The sequence below is a fragment of the Tiliqua scincoides genome, chromosome 4 (assembly GCF_035046505.1).
Source record: "Tiliqua scincoides isolate rTilSci1 chromosome 4, rTilSci1.hap2, whole genome shotgun sequence".
In the NCBI taxonomy this organism is placed as follows: Eukaryota; Metazoa; Chordata; class Lepidosauria; order Squamata; family Scincidae; genus Tiliqua; species Tiliqua scincoides.
The window spans coordinates 170,401,900-170,416,874 of record NC_089824.1 but is presented as its reverse complement, the minus strand read 5'-3'; the positions used below and the strand labels follow the sequence as shown (position 1 = coordinate 170,416,874).

The 14,975-nt window shown below is 43.9% G+C and overlaps 1 protein-coding gene across 1 annotated transcript in view; it reads right to left on the bottom strand.

The window, feature by feature from the left end:
* STK38 (serine/threonine kinase 38) overlaps nt 1–14,975 on the bottom strand; it is a 30,248-nt gene that overhangs the window by 3,843 nt on the left and 11,430 nt on the right. Inside the window, exons 3-13 of the mRNA XM_066626158.1 lie at nt 13,620–13,671; nt 13,351–13,473; nt 11,837–11,920; nt 8,942–9,065; nt 6,715–6,869; nt 5,107–5,209; nt 4,000–4,061; nt 3,152–3,269; nt 2,767–2,890; nt 647–742; nt 324–418 (exon numbers count right to left, since the gene is read on the bottom strand). Coding sequence (XP_066482255.1) covers nt 324–418; nt 647–742; nt 2,767–2,890; nt 3,152–3,269; nt 4,000–4,061; nt 5,107–5,209; nt 6,715–6,869; nt 8,942–9,065; nt 11,837–11,920; nt 13,351–13,473; nt 13,620–13,671 — 1,136 coding nt within the window. The remainder of the gene's footprint in view (nt 1–323; nt 419–646; nt 743–2,766; nt 2,891–3,151; nt 3,270–3,999; nt 4,062–5,106; nt 5,210–6,714; nt 6,870–8,941; nt 9,066–11,836; nt 11,921–13,350; nt 13,474–13,619; nt 13,672–14,975) is intronic.

Here is a 14,975-nt window from a genome sequence, read left to right as displayed (position 1 = left end):
ATACCACAAACAGAAGAGAGCTCAAAACTATCATAGTCCTTATTAACTCACTTTGGCCACTATCCAACAAAGTTAACAGCGCTTTAACCTAATTAAATAAATAAAGCATGCTTAACTGTGCATGAGTGTGCCTGAATGTCAGTATATAGCCCATTCTTGCAAATTCTCTTACCAGACCAGACTTAAGTTTATGGATGGAAGAGGACATAGGGATCAGCAGACTGGGGCCTGCAGCAGGTTAAGGACTATTTTTCTGTGAGCTGGCAAGAAGCGAAAAATAAGAAACCTATATAAAAATGAAGCCACAAGAAAAAAAAATGTACCTGCTGGTTTAAGAATATCAGACTCTGGAAAGTCATCAAAGTTTGAAGTATCATCAATACTTTTTATTTCTATTGATATTGCAGCTGGCCTCTCCCTAAGAAAAATCAATCTTGATTAGATTTCATATTACAAGCAAGAAACATAAATCCAATCTCACATCTAGGCCATGAGTGTGCTTTTGAATGGAACTCAAGCAAGCGGACAAAATTACATCTTGTACACAGATCACCACCACACATGTTCTCTTCCCATTATTTTTCGAAATAGCTAAATAATGTGTTTGTTTCTTAGAAAGAAGAGGTACAGAAATTTGACACTGTACCTGATATGCTCCCAGTCAACCCCTTCAAAAAAGGGGTTTGTTTTGATTTCTTCAACACCTGGGGCACCAATTCGATGTTCCCATTCACAGCAAAATCTGTTGGGGGGGGTAGAGAAAATAACAGCATACAGATCAAAAGTAGACAGGTTAAATATAAAGCTGGGTGGAAAAGGGAGCATAGCCATTCCTTTATTTCCAGATTAATTTTTAAAATGTTGAACAAACTTGTTTGGAAAATGGAAACAAAATTTTTAGTAAAAGCTGAGATATCAAACATCTCAAGGATCAAACAGTTGCTGGATATCCTAATTTTCCAGCTATCAGAATGTCTGACATTGTAGCTGTCAGTTTCACTGCAGAACCACTGGCGTGAACATTCCTGAGCAGCTTCTGTAGCAGTCAGCAGCAACAACTCCAAACTGGAAGTCATCCAACCTATCCAACATTCCAGCACTAGTGCAGGTGCAATGCAGCCCCGATGAAAGGGAACAAATGTTCCCTTAGCTTGAGGAGACCTCTGTGACTGTCTCTCCACCAAAGGATGCAGCGCATGCCCCATCAGCACGGCTGCACCAGCACTGGAAAATTGGATAGGATTGGGCCCTAAGCCAGTTAATACAGACATCTCAGTTGTCAAGGGCCAGAGTTACTTATATGTTGAGTGCCATTTTGTTCAAAGGAAATTTGTCTGTAGGAAAAGGGTTCATCCACTGAAAAGAGATCTAGAAGTCACTGCTAATGTAATTGGCCTTTATTGTTGGTCCCAACTATTAAGCCAAGAACTCTACTAACAAGGTCTCCAGGCAAACTGTTAAAGGACAGGATCTCTTACATCATGATGCAGACCTCAGAAGGTTGGAAGCATGGCATCAGCTAAGAATTAAGCCTGAGTTCTCTGTACCTTACAGAGAAGTCATGAAATAAATGTAGTATCTTTGTGCAGGGTTTTCAGGTGTGTCAAGGAATGCCAACTTCTTTCGCATTTCCTAGAAGTGCCACCCACCACCAATTCTTTCTACCTTTCAAAACATTAAGGGCAGGGGGCAAGTTCTCACTGTTCACAGAGGTCTTCTAAACTTTCCTTCATAAGTTTCCTCCGTTCTATGAAGACCTTGATAGCAACTTGATGTAAGGAAGAACATTCATCCTCTCTCCAAATCCTCTGCAGCATGCAGAGGACCTGGATCTCTAGGAAGAAAATTACAGCCCAATCCTGAGCTGCCTGGGGCACCCAGCCTCGACATAATGTCTGCCGCTGGATCCTGCATGCCCCGGGCTACCACAGGAGGCACCTCAGGAGAAGGGGACTTTTTTCCCCTTCTCCCAGGTAAGGTAAGCAGCCCCGCAATCGGACTACTCACTTTACCGCCAACCAAAAGGTCAGCGGTAAGGTAAAGGTGCTCGTGTAGGGTGCAGAGCCCTCCACAAGCGCCTTGGATCCTGCGGAGCAGAGCTCCACGGACACACCTCCCTCCCTCCAGCATGCCTCCAGCCCACCCCCTCCCCGCATCACGCCTCCACATCATGCCTCAGCCCCGTCCTCCCCCTTCCCCAGAATGCCTCCTCCCTGCCCCCGCTTACCACTTAGATTGGATTAGATTACCCCGCTTAGATTGGGCTCTAAATCTCTCACTCAAGCCAGTTATCCAGGAAAGTGGGAAGTAGTACAAGAGAGGTTTATACTGTTTCCAATATTTCCTGAAGCCTGCTACAAAGTGACAATTACTGTTGGTGGTTCTCTAAGGCCCTTGCATCTCTCCAACCAGTACAGATGATGTCTCCTCAACCAGTACAGACCATGGTCTATACAGACCATGGACACAAGCCTAAACTTAAAAGGAAAAAAAGATGACAAAATGGTAGGGTTTTACTACCCTTCACATTTAAAAATAAAAGTTACATGAGCATCTACATTCCTTCAAGATATACACAAAATATTTTATTTAAAGATCAAATGGCAGCCTACTACCAAACCAACACAAAAAAATGTAGGCTATTGCATGTTCCAAGACTGACTGAAATCAGCAGTTACTAATGTAGTACCTTAGAATAAGATCTTTGGCTCTCTCAGTTACTGATGAGCAGTACCTTAGAATAATCAGCAGTTACTGATGTAGTACCTTAGAATAAGATCTTTGGCTCTCTCAGAGATTGGGACTTCAGGGGGGAATATTAGAGTCTCTTTCCAATTCATCACTTTCTTGTAAGTTTCTTGAGGAGTCTCTGAACAGAAGGGAGGGTAACCTGAAAGAAAAATTACGCAAGTTGTGATTAGTGACTACTGAGAAGTACATCTTACTCATCTCTCTCATTGTCTTAAACCATTTTTTAGGGTCAAACACCACCACAACAAATAAAAATAAAGGTAACAATTAGCCAACTAGAAACAGAATGTATTTTAACCTAATACACTATTTAGCAATCAAGAGGAGTCATGGAGACACTATAAACTTATTTTACTTTATCATACAAAATAATAAATAATGCAATGTAATATTTTCATACCAATTAGCATCTCATACATGATGACCCCAAGTGACCACCAGTCACACAGCTTGTTGTAGCCAGTCTGCATGAAGACTTCTGGAGCAATGTAATCTGGAGTTCCCACAGTAGAAAAGGCCTAAAATTAAACAATATCTGTTATACATTTCCAAAAATGTCTTCTCTCCAAATACAGGGCTTAAATATCTGAAAAAATTATGGAAAACAAATTGCTTCTATAACAATTATTCAGGAACAAGCTTGTAAAGAAATTGCATCCCTTTTTCTTTTCTTTTCTTTTTTAGGAAACAGGTATTTGCCTGATAATCTGGTCATAAAACAAAGTTCCAGTCTAGCCAGTTTAGAGGCAATGATCCTGCTGGACATTGCCTGCTGGACAATTTACAAATGGATGAAGTAAAATATAGGGCCTCTTTTCACATTACATTGTCTCTAAACTGGCATTCAAAGAATAGTGCATACCCACCTGTTGGGTCTTTAGTCATGTTCAAAAGTGTAAGTTGTTTGAGAGTCACTCATGAGTTAGGGTGCGTGGAGAAGAAGGCACAATTAAGAAGATTTAGCCCCCACATCCCCCTCTCCAAAAATGGGGCTACTGTCCTGGCATCCCAATAATATTGGTATCAGCATTTCCCTACATCCAAATATAATGACACAGAAGAGCAAATACAAAGACATCCTCTACTCTTACTATTAGTAGTAACAGTAGTAACTACTTACCACAGTAGTAACTACTGTTACTACTCTTTTAGAGCTCAGTCACCCATTTCTCACAGATATTTTGATGGCTTTTAGCACATTTTTATGATATTTATAATTTGTTATATAAGCAACAAAGCTGTACCTACCAACTGCCGTCTGTTTCTTTTCCAAGTTTCTGCCTTCCGTTTTGAATTCATATTTTGAAAAGCTGAGGATGCACACAAAGGCAGATATATTGTCAATCACATCATTAAAAACAGTAAGGTTTTACTGATGTTCTGAATAGGTATAGTTTGGATGATAACTAATCATATCCCTAATTTGAATTTCAACTCTCCCACCCATTATCCAGAAAGAGAAGGATGCATATTGGTGGCAAAGCAAGCCATGCATTAGAAGCACAGCATCAAACACAGTTATAGAAAAAGCTATCCCTCCCTTGCTTTCCAAACACTATGCCTATAATCTGATTTACAGGAATCACTGGTGCCTATATGGTGTAAATTCCATAATTTACAGGAATTTACTGGTGCCTATAATCTGATTTACAGGAATAATTCTTCAGACTTCAGCATGCAAATTTCAATTGAAGAATGAGGTAGCCGTAATTGGGTTGTATCAAAAGAGTGATTCTTGCTGAAGCTTCACTGAAATCAATGGAAGCAAGATAATGATGACTATTTTTGGGTACCTGCTGGTGGGCTTAACTTCACTGGGATGTAAGGCAACAATTTCCAGAGTAGAAAAACTGCACAACAGCCCCCCCCCCAAAAAAATACAAAAACCTCTTTTGTTCTACTCCAATATTAACATAGCTTTAATAGCCAAGACTATCATGCAGTCATCAATCTATGCATCATTTCTGAACTTCTGGGTTGCCATGCTGTGTGGCCATTCAACCTACAGGGAAACCTAGGTTGCAATACAAGTAATTTGGCATGCAAGTAACACAGCATTCAAATAATTTGAAATCAGAACAAGTCCTGGATAAAGACTATTTTTCATCTTCATGGTTCAGATTCTTTAGGACTCTACAAATGCCAGCTGGCATCAGTAATGGCATGACTCAGAGGAAGGAAATACCAAGCAAGCAAGGCTCTTCACCTTCTCTATCAAGGTTCAATAGTGAACAGATGTGGGTCACCTTGAGGGACTAACTTGCCACATGCCAGTTTTTGAGAAAATTATGAGAAAGGGAAATTCTCACAGCTTTTGCCTAGACTGCAAATAACCATGTGCATTTCAGTACTTACTGAAGTCACTAGGAAGACTGTGACTCAAATTTCTGTAGAACTCTGTTCTATGAGCTTTCTTTAGTCCAGTGCAGAGACCAAAGTCTGAAAGCTTCACATGGCCCTGCAGGTCAAGTAAAAAAAAAACAACACACGCACAAATAGATACGATGTCCATAGCAAAGCCATAACTCAAATACAAAAATTTATTTTCAATCTTCCTTTCCAAGCCAGAAGGGAAAGCTCAAAGAACCTTACACCAACATTACTTATTTAGCTGGTGCAGATCCAAGCAGCCCATGTAAAGTCCAGAGACAAGGGTTAAGATTCAGCTTGTGCTGTTGTGAGCAATTGTGCTTCCATCTGGGGCCTGATCCACCTCCCGTTCTGCCCTTCCTGCCCCATCCCCACTCACCCACTCCTTTCACTGCCTGCTGTCACATTCAACCGAGCAGACCTCCACAGGCTTCTGAGCGTCTTACGACACGCAGGCACCTTAAGGCACACTTGCAGCACAGAGAGCTTGCAATGGCACAACATGCTCTCTGGATTGTCATATAAAACCCTTAGGGCACAAACTAGAGGGCGCCTTATGCCGGCCCAAGACCCTTGGGCCGGCATAAGAGGGTCGCAAACGTGCCGCAAAGCACGTTTGCGCCTCCTCACGGGGAAGCCAGGCTGGCACCACAGCTTCCCCGCAGCTACTTGTGTTGGCGTGCTTGCGCCAGCACAAGTGGTGAAGGTAGGTGTGGGGGGGGCGGGGAGGAGGAGGGAAGGAGACGTTTCTGGTTGGGGGAGGGTGGGTGATAGGCAGCCCCGGGGGTGGGCGCACAGGGAGCCAGAGGCGGAGCTGGGACCCGGTAGTTATGCCAGATCCCAACCCCCATCCCTGCGGAGAACAGAGCGGTCTTCAAGCCGCTCTGCTCTCCTTGGACTTGCGCTACTGCCAGAGGTGGCACATGCCCGAGGAGACCCATTGGGGCCAGCAGCCCTTACCCAGGGGTAAGGGGAGGAGTTTTCCCCTTGCCTCTGGCTGAACCGCTGCTGCCCACAAACCCGCTTTGGATGCAGTGCAAGCCTCCTGACTTGCCTGCTCCAGCACGGGTTTGGATTGCGCCCTTAGTCATATAAAATCCAAAGTCATAAGGCATTACCTGATGAGATATCACCCCACCCTTGCAAGAACAGTATGCTAGAGGATAAATTTAGAGCCAAATGATGTTTTTTAAACTGACAATTTGACCCACTTCCCATGTGTGCTGCGTTTTTCAGCTTTAAAAGCAGCCACGGAGCAGGGGTGGTGGTGAAGATAAGAACTGTTTTATATAACGGGGCATTTAAGCATTATCTCTTCATGCTATGGTCTCAATGACCAGGCAGAGATTCTGGCTCTAGCCCTGTCATCCCCAAACACATTATACCACCCACAAGCTCGCAGTTGTAAGATTATTTTGTCTGTAGGGCATCAAACTTATGAATCAGGAACAACTCAACATGGGTTAATTTCACCAAACTACTTGACAATTTTAAGCCCTTGGAGTTTCTTAACAAAACAACAACAACAACAACAACATACAATGCAGCAAGCCTAGGAAACACCTAAAAATGCAAGCTGGTAAACACTCATACCTTACTGTCCAAGAGGAGGTTATCTGGCTTGATATCACGATGTATGAAACCGAGTTGATGAATTGAATCAATAGCTAGCACAGTCTCTGCTATATAAAATTGAGTCTCCTCTTCTGTTAGGGTATCTTTTTTCATCAATAAAGTCATCATATCACCTGCACATACAGATCCAGTTAAATTCAGCTCCTTTAAGATTACTTTATTTGTATTAAGGCTGCACTAAAGAATTGATACATTTAGGCATTACAGGGGGAAGACTGTTTCTGCAGATCCCATATGCATGGTTTTACTTATATGCAGATGGGGCTCCCCTCCCCCGTGTGCATTAAGGAAGTTTAAGAATTTACTGGGGGAAATGAGTGTATCTTCCTTTAACAAGGTGCTGTAAGCAGTTAAGCTTACAGCATGATGCAATCCAGCTCCGAGCAGTATAAATCCATGTTTAAACAAGCTCCAATGCTAAACAGGAAGCGGCAGTTAACCCCTTCCCATCTAGCTTCAGAGCTAGTTTAATCAAGGGATTCACACTGCTAGAAGCCGGATCTCATTGTGCTGTAAAACTTAATTGCTTACAGTGACTTCTTTAAGCAAAGTGGGAGGAAGTGGGTGTATCTTGCTTAAACAGGTTGCTATAAGCAATTAAAGTGGGTGTAAGGAGAGCCTCCTCAGGTGTAAGGAGAGCCTCCTTGAGATGAGACAGCTGAGGTGCTTTTCCACAGAGTACAATAGGGCAGTTCTGCCTCACCTGTTGCCCTTGCTCTGAAGGGGAGGGGCTGCTGTGCTGAGGTTCCATGCAACACATAGTGCTTTGCAAGTCAAGGTGAGGCTCCCTGCAAAACGTTCTGCTTTGCTATGCTAGCTCCTCTAGCTACACTACTGGAGTCCACAGGAGCCAGCCATGCAGTTGGAAAGCTTTATCGCTAAGAACCACCCCCTCCTCCTTCCTGGGCTTCTCCAGGCAATTTTAAGGCAAGAACTCCCTTGCACTCCTCCTTCTGCCTGACCTCAACCAAAGAAAAAAACCAGACTGCCCATCCTTCGTCCAATGACCATCAGTTCCTTTAAAGATGGACAAGAGAGCCCGCTCCCACTTCCCACTCTCCCACCCAATGCAAAAGCAAAACATTAACCTTTCCCTACCTACTAGCTGGAACTTCCTTGCTGCTCAACCAGACTTAATAATGGCTTCACAAGGTCTTTCACACCATGAAAAAGCAAGCAAGCACACCCAGACACAGACAGACTCCAGTGCGCATGTGTGGGGAATTCGTGCCGAGTCAAGTGGCCTCAGACTCGAGTCAATGCCTGAGTTATCAGCTCAGGTGACTTGAGACTCAGCAAGTCAACAAAAAACGCTGATGTGCGCAACTTGGACTCGGGTCACCTGACTCGAGCAGTAGGGAGTCCCATCCCTACTACTTTCTCCTGCCTCAACACACATATTCACTCTGTCAGAACATATGCAGCACAAAGTAAAATCATCCACTTCAGTGCTGCATACGCAATGGGTCTCATGTGGTTCAAAACTATACTTCATGTAGATTGCTGGCCACAGATCAAGGTATATAAGATCAATGCCATCCTTTTGTAAGGCATTAAGTATGCATTGTTGGCATCCTTCAGTCTCGGAAGACTATGGTGTCACGCTCTGAATGGTGGTTCTGGAACAGAGTGTCCTCTCCAGTGCGCGAAGCCTGGGTAAAGTAGGTATGGAGGATAGGCTGTTACCCATGCAGCAAATCCCCCCTCTCCACGTCGCTGAAATGGTCCAATGGAAAGGCAGAGGCCAATACGGTTGGTTCCAGCGGCGTCGCAGGAGTTGCCAGAACGTGACTGTGTTCAGCCATGAACTGCCTCAGGGACTCCGGCTCCAGATTCTGCCTCGAGGTTGACTCCTGAAGCCTTTTCCATAACTGGATGTAGCCACAAGGCAGTGGAGGTTTGGGATCAGAGTTTTCCTTCTCTCAGATGAGCTGCCTTCCCAGGCTGATGAGACCCATCTACCCAGTGGCTGTTTAGTCGCCTCTTACGACAAGTACAGTCAAACTGAGGGCCTATTCTTATCCCCAGCCCCCAGGGGAAAGTATGGGGAAGTATGCATTACTATGCATTAAAACAGTTCAATAACTCAGGATCATATCCTATTCTCCCAAACTGCAGCAAAGCATTCACATGTACCACAGTATCAAAGGAAGGTTACAGGATAGAGACAGAATAAAATAATTACCTCCAGGCAGGAACTCCATGATGAGGTAGAGGTTTAGCTTGTCCTGAAAGCTATAGAACATTTTAACAACCCACAAACTATCTGCCTCCACTAGAATGTCACGCTCTGCTCGAATATGGCCAACCTGGAGGGATATATGCATATTTAAATTACAAATTTGGCTTAAAAATATTTTCACACAATATTTGCAAACAGTGTTTATGACCACACAGAACCCTGGCTAGCAACTAATTTTTAATTAGAGCTAAATTTTGCATTAAACAAGGATTATGACGCCAGCAACCAGCCTCATCCATTGACTTGCCCTCAAAACAGAACCAAAGAGTTCTTTATTTAGCCCCCTGCTTCCAAGTATAAACAGCAAAACAGAGACCTTGGCAGAGCACACTGCCACAGAGCATGTGTTATGCACACTCACTCAACAGTACTGGGGTGAACGGATGCTGCCTGCAAAGAGCTTTTAGATAATATGCCCACTGCATAAAGCATATACAGGTCCAGCCTATTTATAAATGGATTTTTTATACATGGATTTGACTCAACACAAATGGCCCCTGCAAATGAGAAGGAATGTGCTGATCCCTGGAGAAGGGGAAAAATGCACCCCTTTAAAATCAGTTTAAAAAACTGAACAGTCCTTTAACAAAAGCCTACTTAATGAGAGAGTAAGAGAGGGCAGCTGTCTGACAATCCATCAATCCTTCTCTCTTCAGGCGACCCCTCCCTTCCCCCTGAGTACACGAAAGAAAGATACTTTGCATTGGTGAAGGGAGGGGTCAGAGTGAAGCCTTTCTAAGCACCTTGAGAGAGACTGATTGTTGGATTGTAGTCTTAATGACTCTATCTGAACATCACAAAGGTTAGCAAGGCTGTTTTTTTTAAATCACCTGGAGCAAAGAAACTTTTTTAAATTGATTTGCTATAGTGGTTATTTTTGCCATCCACATGTGCTGGGAGGGCACTGCGCTGGGAGGGCACCACTGGAACCCCTTCCTTCGGTACACCAAGAACCGCACTGATAGTGGCTATAGGAGCGAAGCCAATGTCAGCGAGGTTCTGCGCCGTCCCCTCCACCAGCAGGGAACCGCACAGAGTAGCTGCACTCCTGCAGTCACACTCAGTGTGGTTCCCAGCTGCCTCTGAGGCTGCCACCCTCTCCTTCCCTTTAATGAAAGGGGAGGGGATGGGGCAGCCCTTAGGGTGGTGGGAAGCAGTGCAAGCCTCCTCCGATTTTGGAGGAGATGTGGCGCCGCTTCTCCAGTTCCACTGGAGCATTTTGGGGCCACTAGAAGTGGGGCCCAGGAGGAAAGCGCCGCCCACTTCCTGGAAGTGGCACTCACCTGTCCTGGATGCCGCTTCCAGCAGCCCCAAAATGCTCCGATGGAGCCTTTCGCACCACTCAGAAGTGGCGCAAAAGGCTCTGGGCTGCCTCCTTTGTTCCCCTTTTTCTTCAAAGGGGGAACTGAGAAGGCAGCAAGCAGAAATAATTGCTATGATGATGACGTCACTGCAATCGCTTCCGGGTCAGGAGCGGCAAAGGCAGAGGTCGTCCTGGGCGCAGGAAAGCCCAGGACCACCTCTGATCAGACTGCCTTGAGACACAAAAGGCTCTTAGCCCCACATACAGAACAGCATCAAAACAGCATACAGAACAGCATCAGTGTACAATTCAGCTGCTCTCTTCCATTTCCAAACATAATTGTCTTGCCACAGCTCCTCCCCACTGGGCCTTGTGCCCGCTTAAGGCTGATAAGTTTCCCTTGTTAAACTCACAAGTGCAGCAAGCAAAAGTCAGAGTCAAGACACAGTCCGAAGATTCCAAGTAAGTCAGTCCCATCAGTTAGAGTTGCCACACTGGAGTCCAGAGCCAATAAGCCAAGTCACAGTCTGAGCTCAGATTCCAGGTAAGCCAGTCCAATCAATGAGAGTTGCCAAACCAGAGTCCAGAGCCAATAAGCCGAGTCACAGTCCAAGGTCAGTCGGTCACCTCTCCTACCTCCAACCTACGCTCCTTCTACAACCCACACCCCCTAGTTCTTCCAGGTGCTGTTTATATGCTCCCAGGTTCACTTTAGCCTCTAGTGGCTGCAGCTGTGCAGCACACCTCCAGCTACCACTTGGGCTTTAACCCTGCATTTACTTAGAGCAAGGGGCACTGTGGATACCACACCCTATCTCCTCGGTGACATCTTCCACAGTGTCACTACAGTAATACACAGCAGTTAGCAGCCAAGATGACTAACAGGATTCTGAACTTCATTTTCCCTGTATAACTCCATGCATGCATTTAAGCATATGTGGTACTTTGGATCAAGGTGTATAAATGCAGCTTTTGATACTTAGCACTTTTAACATGAGACAGTTAGGGTTGGAGCCTACAAAGCACAAACTGAAAAAAATTTGCACAAGGGAACTTCCTCACTGCACCTCCCCACAGCAGCACCCTGCACTCTCAAGAAAACTTCTGAGGTTCCTGGGACCCATCTGAAGCACTGCAAGTTGAAGCATAGAGGAAAATTACTAAAAATCAGGCAGACGCTTCAATGTAAGCTTGCACAAGGCATCTCCACCTGATTTTCCAGAGATGCCTCCTTCTACTCTCTATCTTATATGCTTCCAGAAGGTATCTTGACCCTCAGGAGTTTTCAGGAGGTACATAACAGAAGAAAAGGAACTTTCTTACTCAAGCTTTCTTCTACTTGTGCTTTATAGTATCTAACCCTTATGGTTATTCCAATTATTAATGAATAATTATAAATAATTATAGTGTTATTAATTATGGTAATTCAAATTATTAGATTAATCTAATGGTTTAGCAAAAAAGGAAGAACTGCACATTGTTTATACATCCAAAGAAATAATTTGCTAGCACTACCACTCATTATGAGATTGTACCTGCTCTTTTTCAAGCATGTCTGCTTTCCGTAAAATTTTCATTGCATATACATGCCCAGTGTCTTTCTTCTGAACAAGCCGCACCTAGAAATTGTGCAAGAAGAATGGAACCATTAAGACCACTTTCAGTTATTTTACTTTTGAAGTTAAGGCTCCCAGTTATTAAAAGCAGCATTAATAAAAAAAAAAAATAGTACGCTGACTTCTTTTAAAACATATAAAGCTTTCTCCCTCTATCAATGTAGATCTGCTCAAGAGCCCCAGGTAATTCTGTTAACATGAAACAAGTCCCTTACCGACAGTGGGTACTGAACCAATTACTACTTTTTCCTATTAACAATACCACAACAATGGTATCCTTCACAAAACAATTACAGTCAGAGATGCTAGGTATATATAGCACTGAATAAGATCCAGTACAATATCTTCAAAATGTTTAAACAACAAGTATGGATAAAGAAGAATGCCGTTGATAGAACTACAATGGGACAACTAGGGGAAAAAGACAAACATTTGATCTCGATTATTCTTATACTGTAATTTACTGGTTATTAAGGAGAAAGGCATTCATTAGGGATCTGCCTACTGATATTTGGGATATTTTCTGAATTTTGGAAACACATAAGATTTCAAAGTTAATAGAGAAAGGCCATGAAGCTCTGCTTGAGATGCCTCTTCAGATCGGGCAAGCCACGCAGAGAATCCTTAACAAAGCAACAACTGCCGTTATCAATTTCTTTACGAAGATATACCAAATTACTTACATTACTTTTTTCAAGACTATAAGAACTAAAGAGAAGCCAAACTCATCTGCACTTTAGCTGGTGTTTATAAAATACATATTTAAACTATGCAGGTTTAAAAACAGGAAGAAGAGAAGGATTAGAAGACCTCCTTGTTCTAGCTCAGGGGTGTCCAAACATTTTGGCAGGAGGGCCACATCATCTCTCTAACACTGTGTCGGGGGCCGGAAAAGAAAAAGAATTAATTTACATTTAAAATTTGAATAAATTTACATAAGTGAATATATTTGAGATTATACTTATATGAATGAATGAAGGTCTTGCAGTAGCTCAAGGCCTTGCACAAAGCAAGGCTAGCATTTCCTTCACTGCCACTGCTGCATCACAGATGTGAAGCAGCAAGTAGCAGAGGGAGACCTCATCCCACAGCTCAGGTGAGAGGTCAAACAGTCGTCCTCACACTGAGAGCAATTGTGTCGAGCCAGCACGGGCTCCAGCAAGTCTCTGGAGGGCCAGAGGTTCATTGGAGACTGGGTGCTCCCCACGGGCCAGATTGGGAGCCCCCGAGGGCTGCAAGTGGTCCCCGGGCCGGGGTTTGGGCACCCCTGCTTTAGCTGAATGGTATGCACAGGGCAGGGAATGCATGGTGAGGGGAGGAAAACAGGAAACTGCCTTTGTCATTTTACCCTTTTTTCCCTCAAAAGCATAGCAAAGACTGATATGCTTTGAGAAACATGTTAAAATCGCAATTTTTCTCTCTTGGGTTCTTACCTCTCCAAATGCTCCTCTGCCTATTACTTTTAAAGACTCAAAATCTTCCAACCCAAGTCGTGTCCTTTTTAGGCGCAAAAACTCTGTTTCTTTCCTAGCATGTGCAGACCTCCGAATTCTTTTCTAGATTTTTTAGAAGAAAAAGCAGTTTTAAAAATGTAATTTTGCAATACATAAACTAGACTATAGCAGTCCATAGAAAAAGCAAGGTAGGACACTCAGGTCATAGGACACATCTACCAGACAAGGTAGTTTTAATACATCAGTACCTCTTCATCTTTTAAGCCTTCTTCATCCATCACTTTTTCCAATTTCTTTTGCCTGAAAATAAAACACAAATGTTTGGTGAATGAGAAATTTTTCACAAGTTTGCATATAAGCACTCAAACTTTCAGCAGAAGATCAAGTCATCTAGTTGTACTTCTGTAAACACACTGAAAGTAAAACAATTATGGAAGAACATAAATGGACTAAGAACTTCAACTGTTAGTCAGTATTTCCATTTCTTTAAAAACAATTACAACATTTTTCTTTCATTCTAACAGTTTAATGAACCTAGTTATTCCATTCAAATGCCAATCCTTAACTACAGTTAGTCTGCTTTCCCAGATGTTAATACACTTGGTGTAGCTAAACCTACATTTCAATGAAACCCAGACCGTTTCAACACAAAACCTACCTTGAGTATCATACACCTACTGTATTCCACACTATAGAGTAGGGCAGTGGTTCTCAAACTCTCTGGGACAGTTTAAGAGCCACTAAGTCTTTGCTGCAGGCAGCGGGGGGAAGGCAGAGAAGTGATGCCCAGCATTGTGTCTCTGATCAGAGTACAGCGGTGCACTGCCACTCACAGGAGCCTCCCAGGGGTTGGGAGAGCCCAGCACCAGTCTCAGCAGGGCTCCCCAGGTAGTGCAGAGCCCCCCAGAAGACAATCATGACTACTTCTGGTTTTGCGATTGAGAAACAGGAAGTGGTTGCAAACACCTTCTGGAGGGCTCTGCGCTGTGTGGGGAGCCCTGATGAGGCTGGCGCCTGGCTTCCCCAACCCCTGGGAGGCTCCTGCAGGCGGCAGTAACTGGCAGCACACCCTTGCGCCCAGATTCTGGGCATCATGTCTCTGCCTTCCCCCCTCTCCACCCCTTAAGGGAGGGCCCAGGACTCTCAGGCTGGGGTGTTGCAACATCCCAGTTTGAAAACCACTGGTATAGGGTACAGCCAGGCCATCAGTTTCAGGCTCAGTTTGACAACTGCACATCCCCAAGCAAGGAATTTTATTACACAGCAGGCCAGCAGAAAAAGGAGAAAGTTGACATCTTTAGGCCCAAATCCTAACAGCTGTGCCAACGGGACATATGTTGCATCCTGCAGTTGGGTGGCACTCATGGCGGCCTTCTCAAGGTAAGGGAATGTTTGTTCCCTTAGCTTGGAGCTGTATTACCCTTATGTCGGTGCTGGAAAGTGGGTTAGTATTGCACCCTTAAGCATTTTTTCAACAGTGAGATGAAAAAACGCCTCTGAAACAGAGTTGTTATGAAAGCAAAGGATGTCATTTTGAAAAAAGCGCTATTAGAATGATAAATGCTATAAGAAGGGGAGCAAACCTGTTACAAGTCAGCAAAATA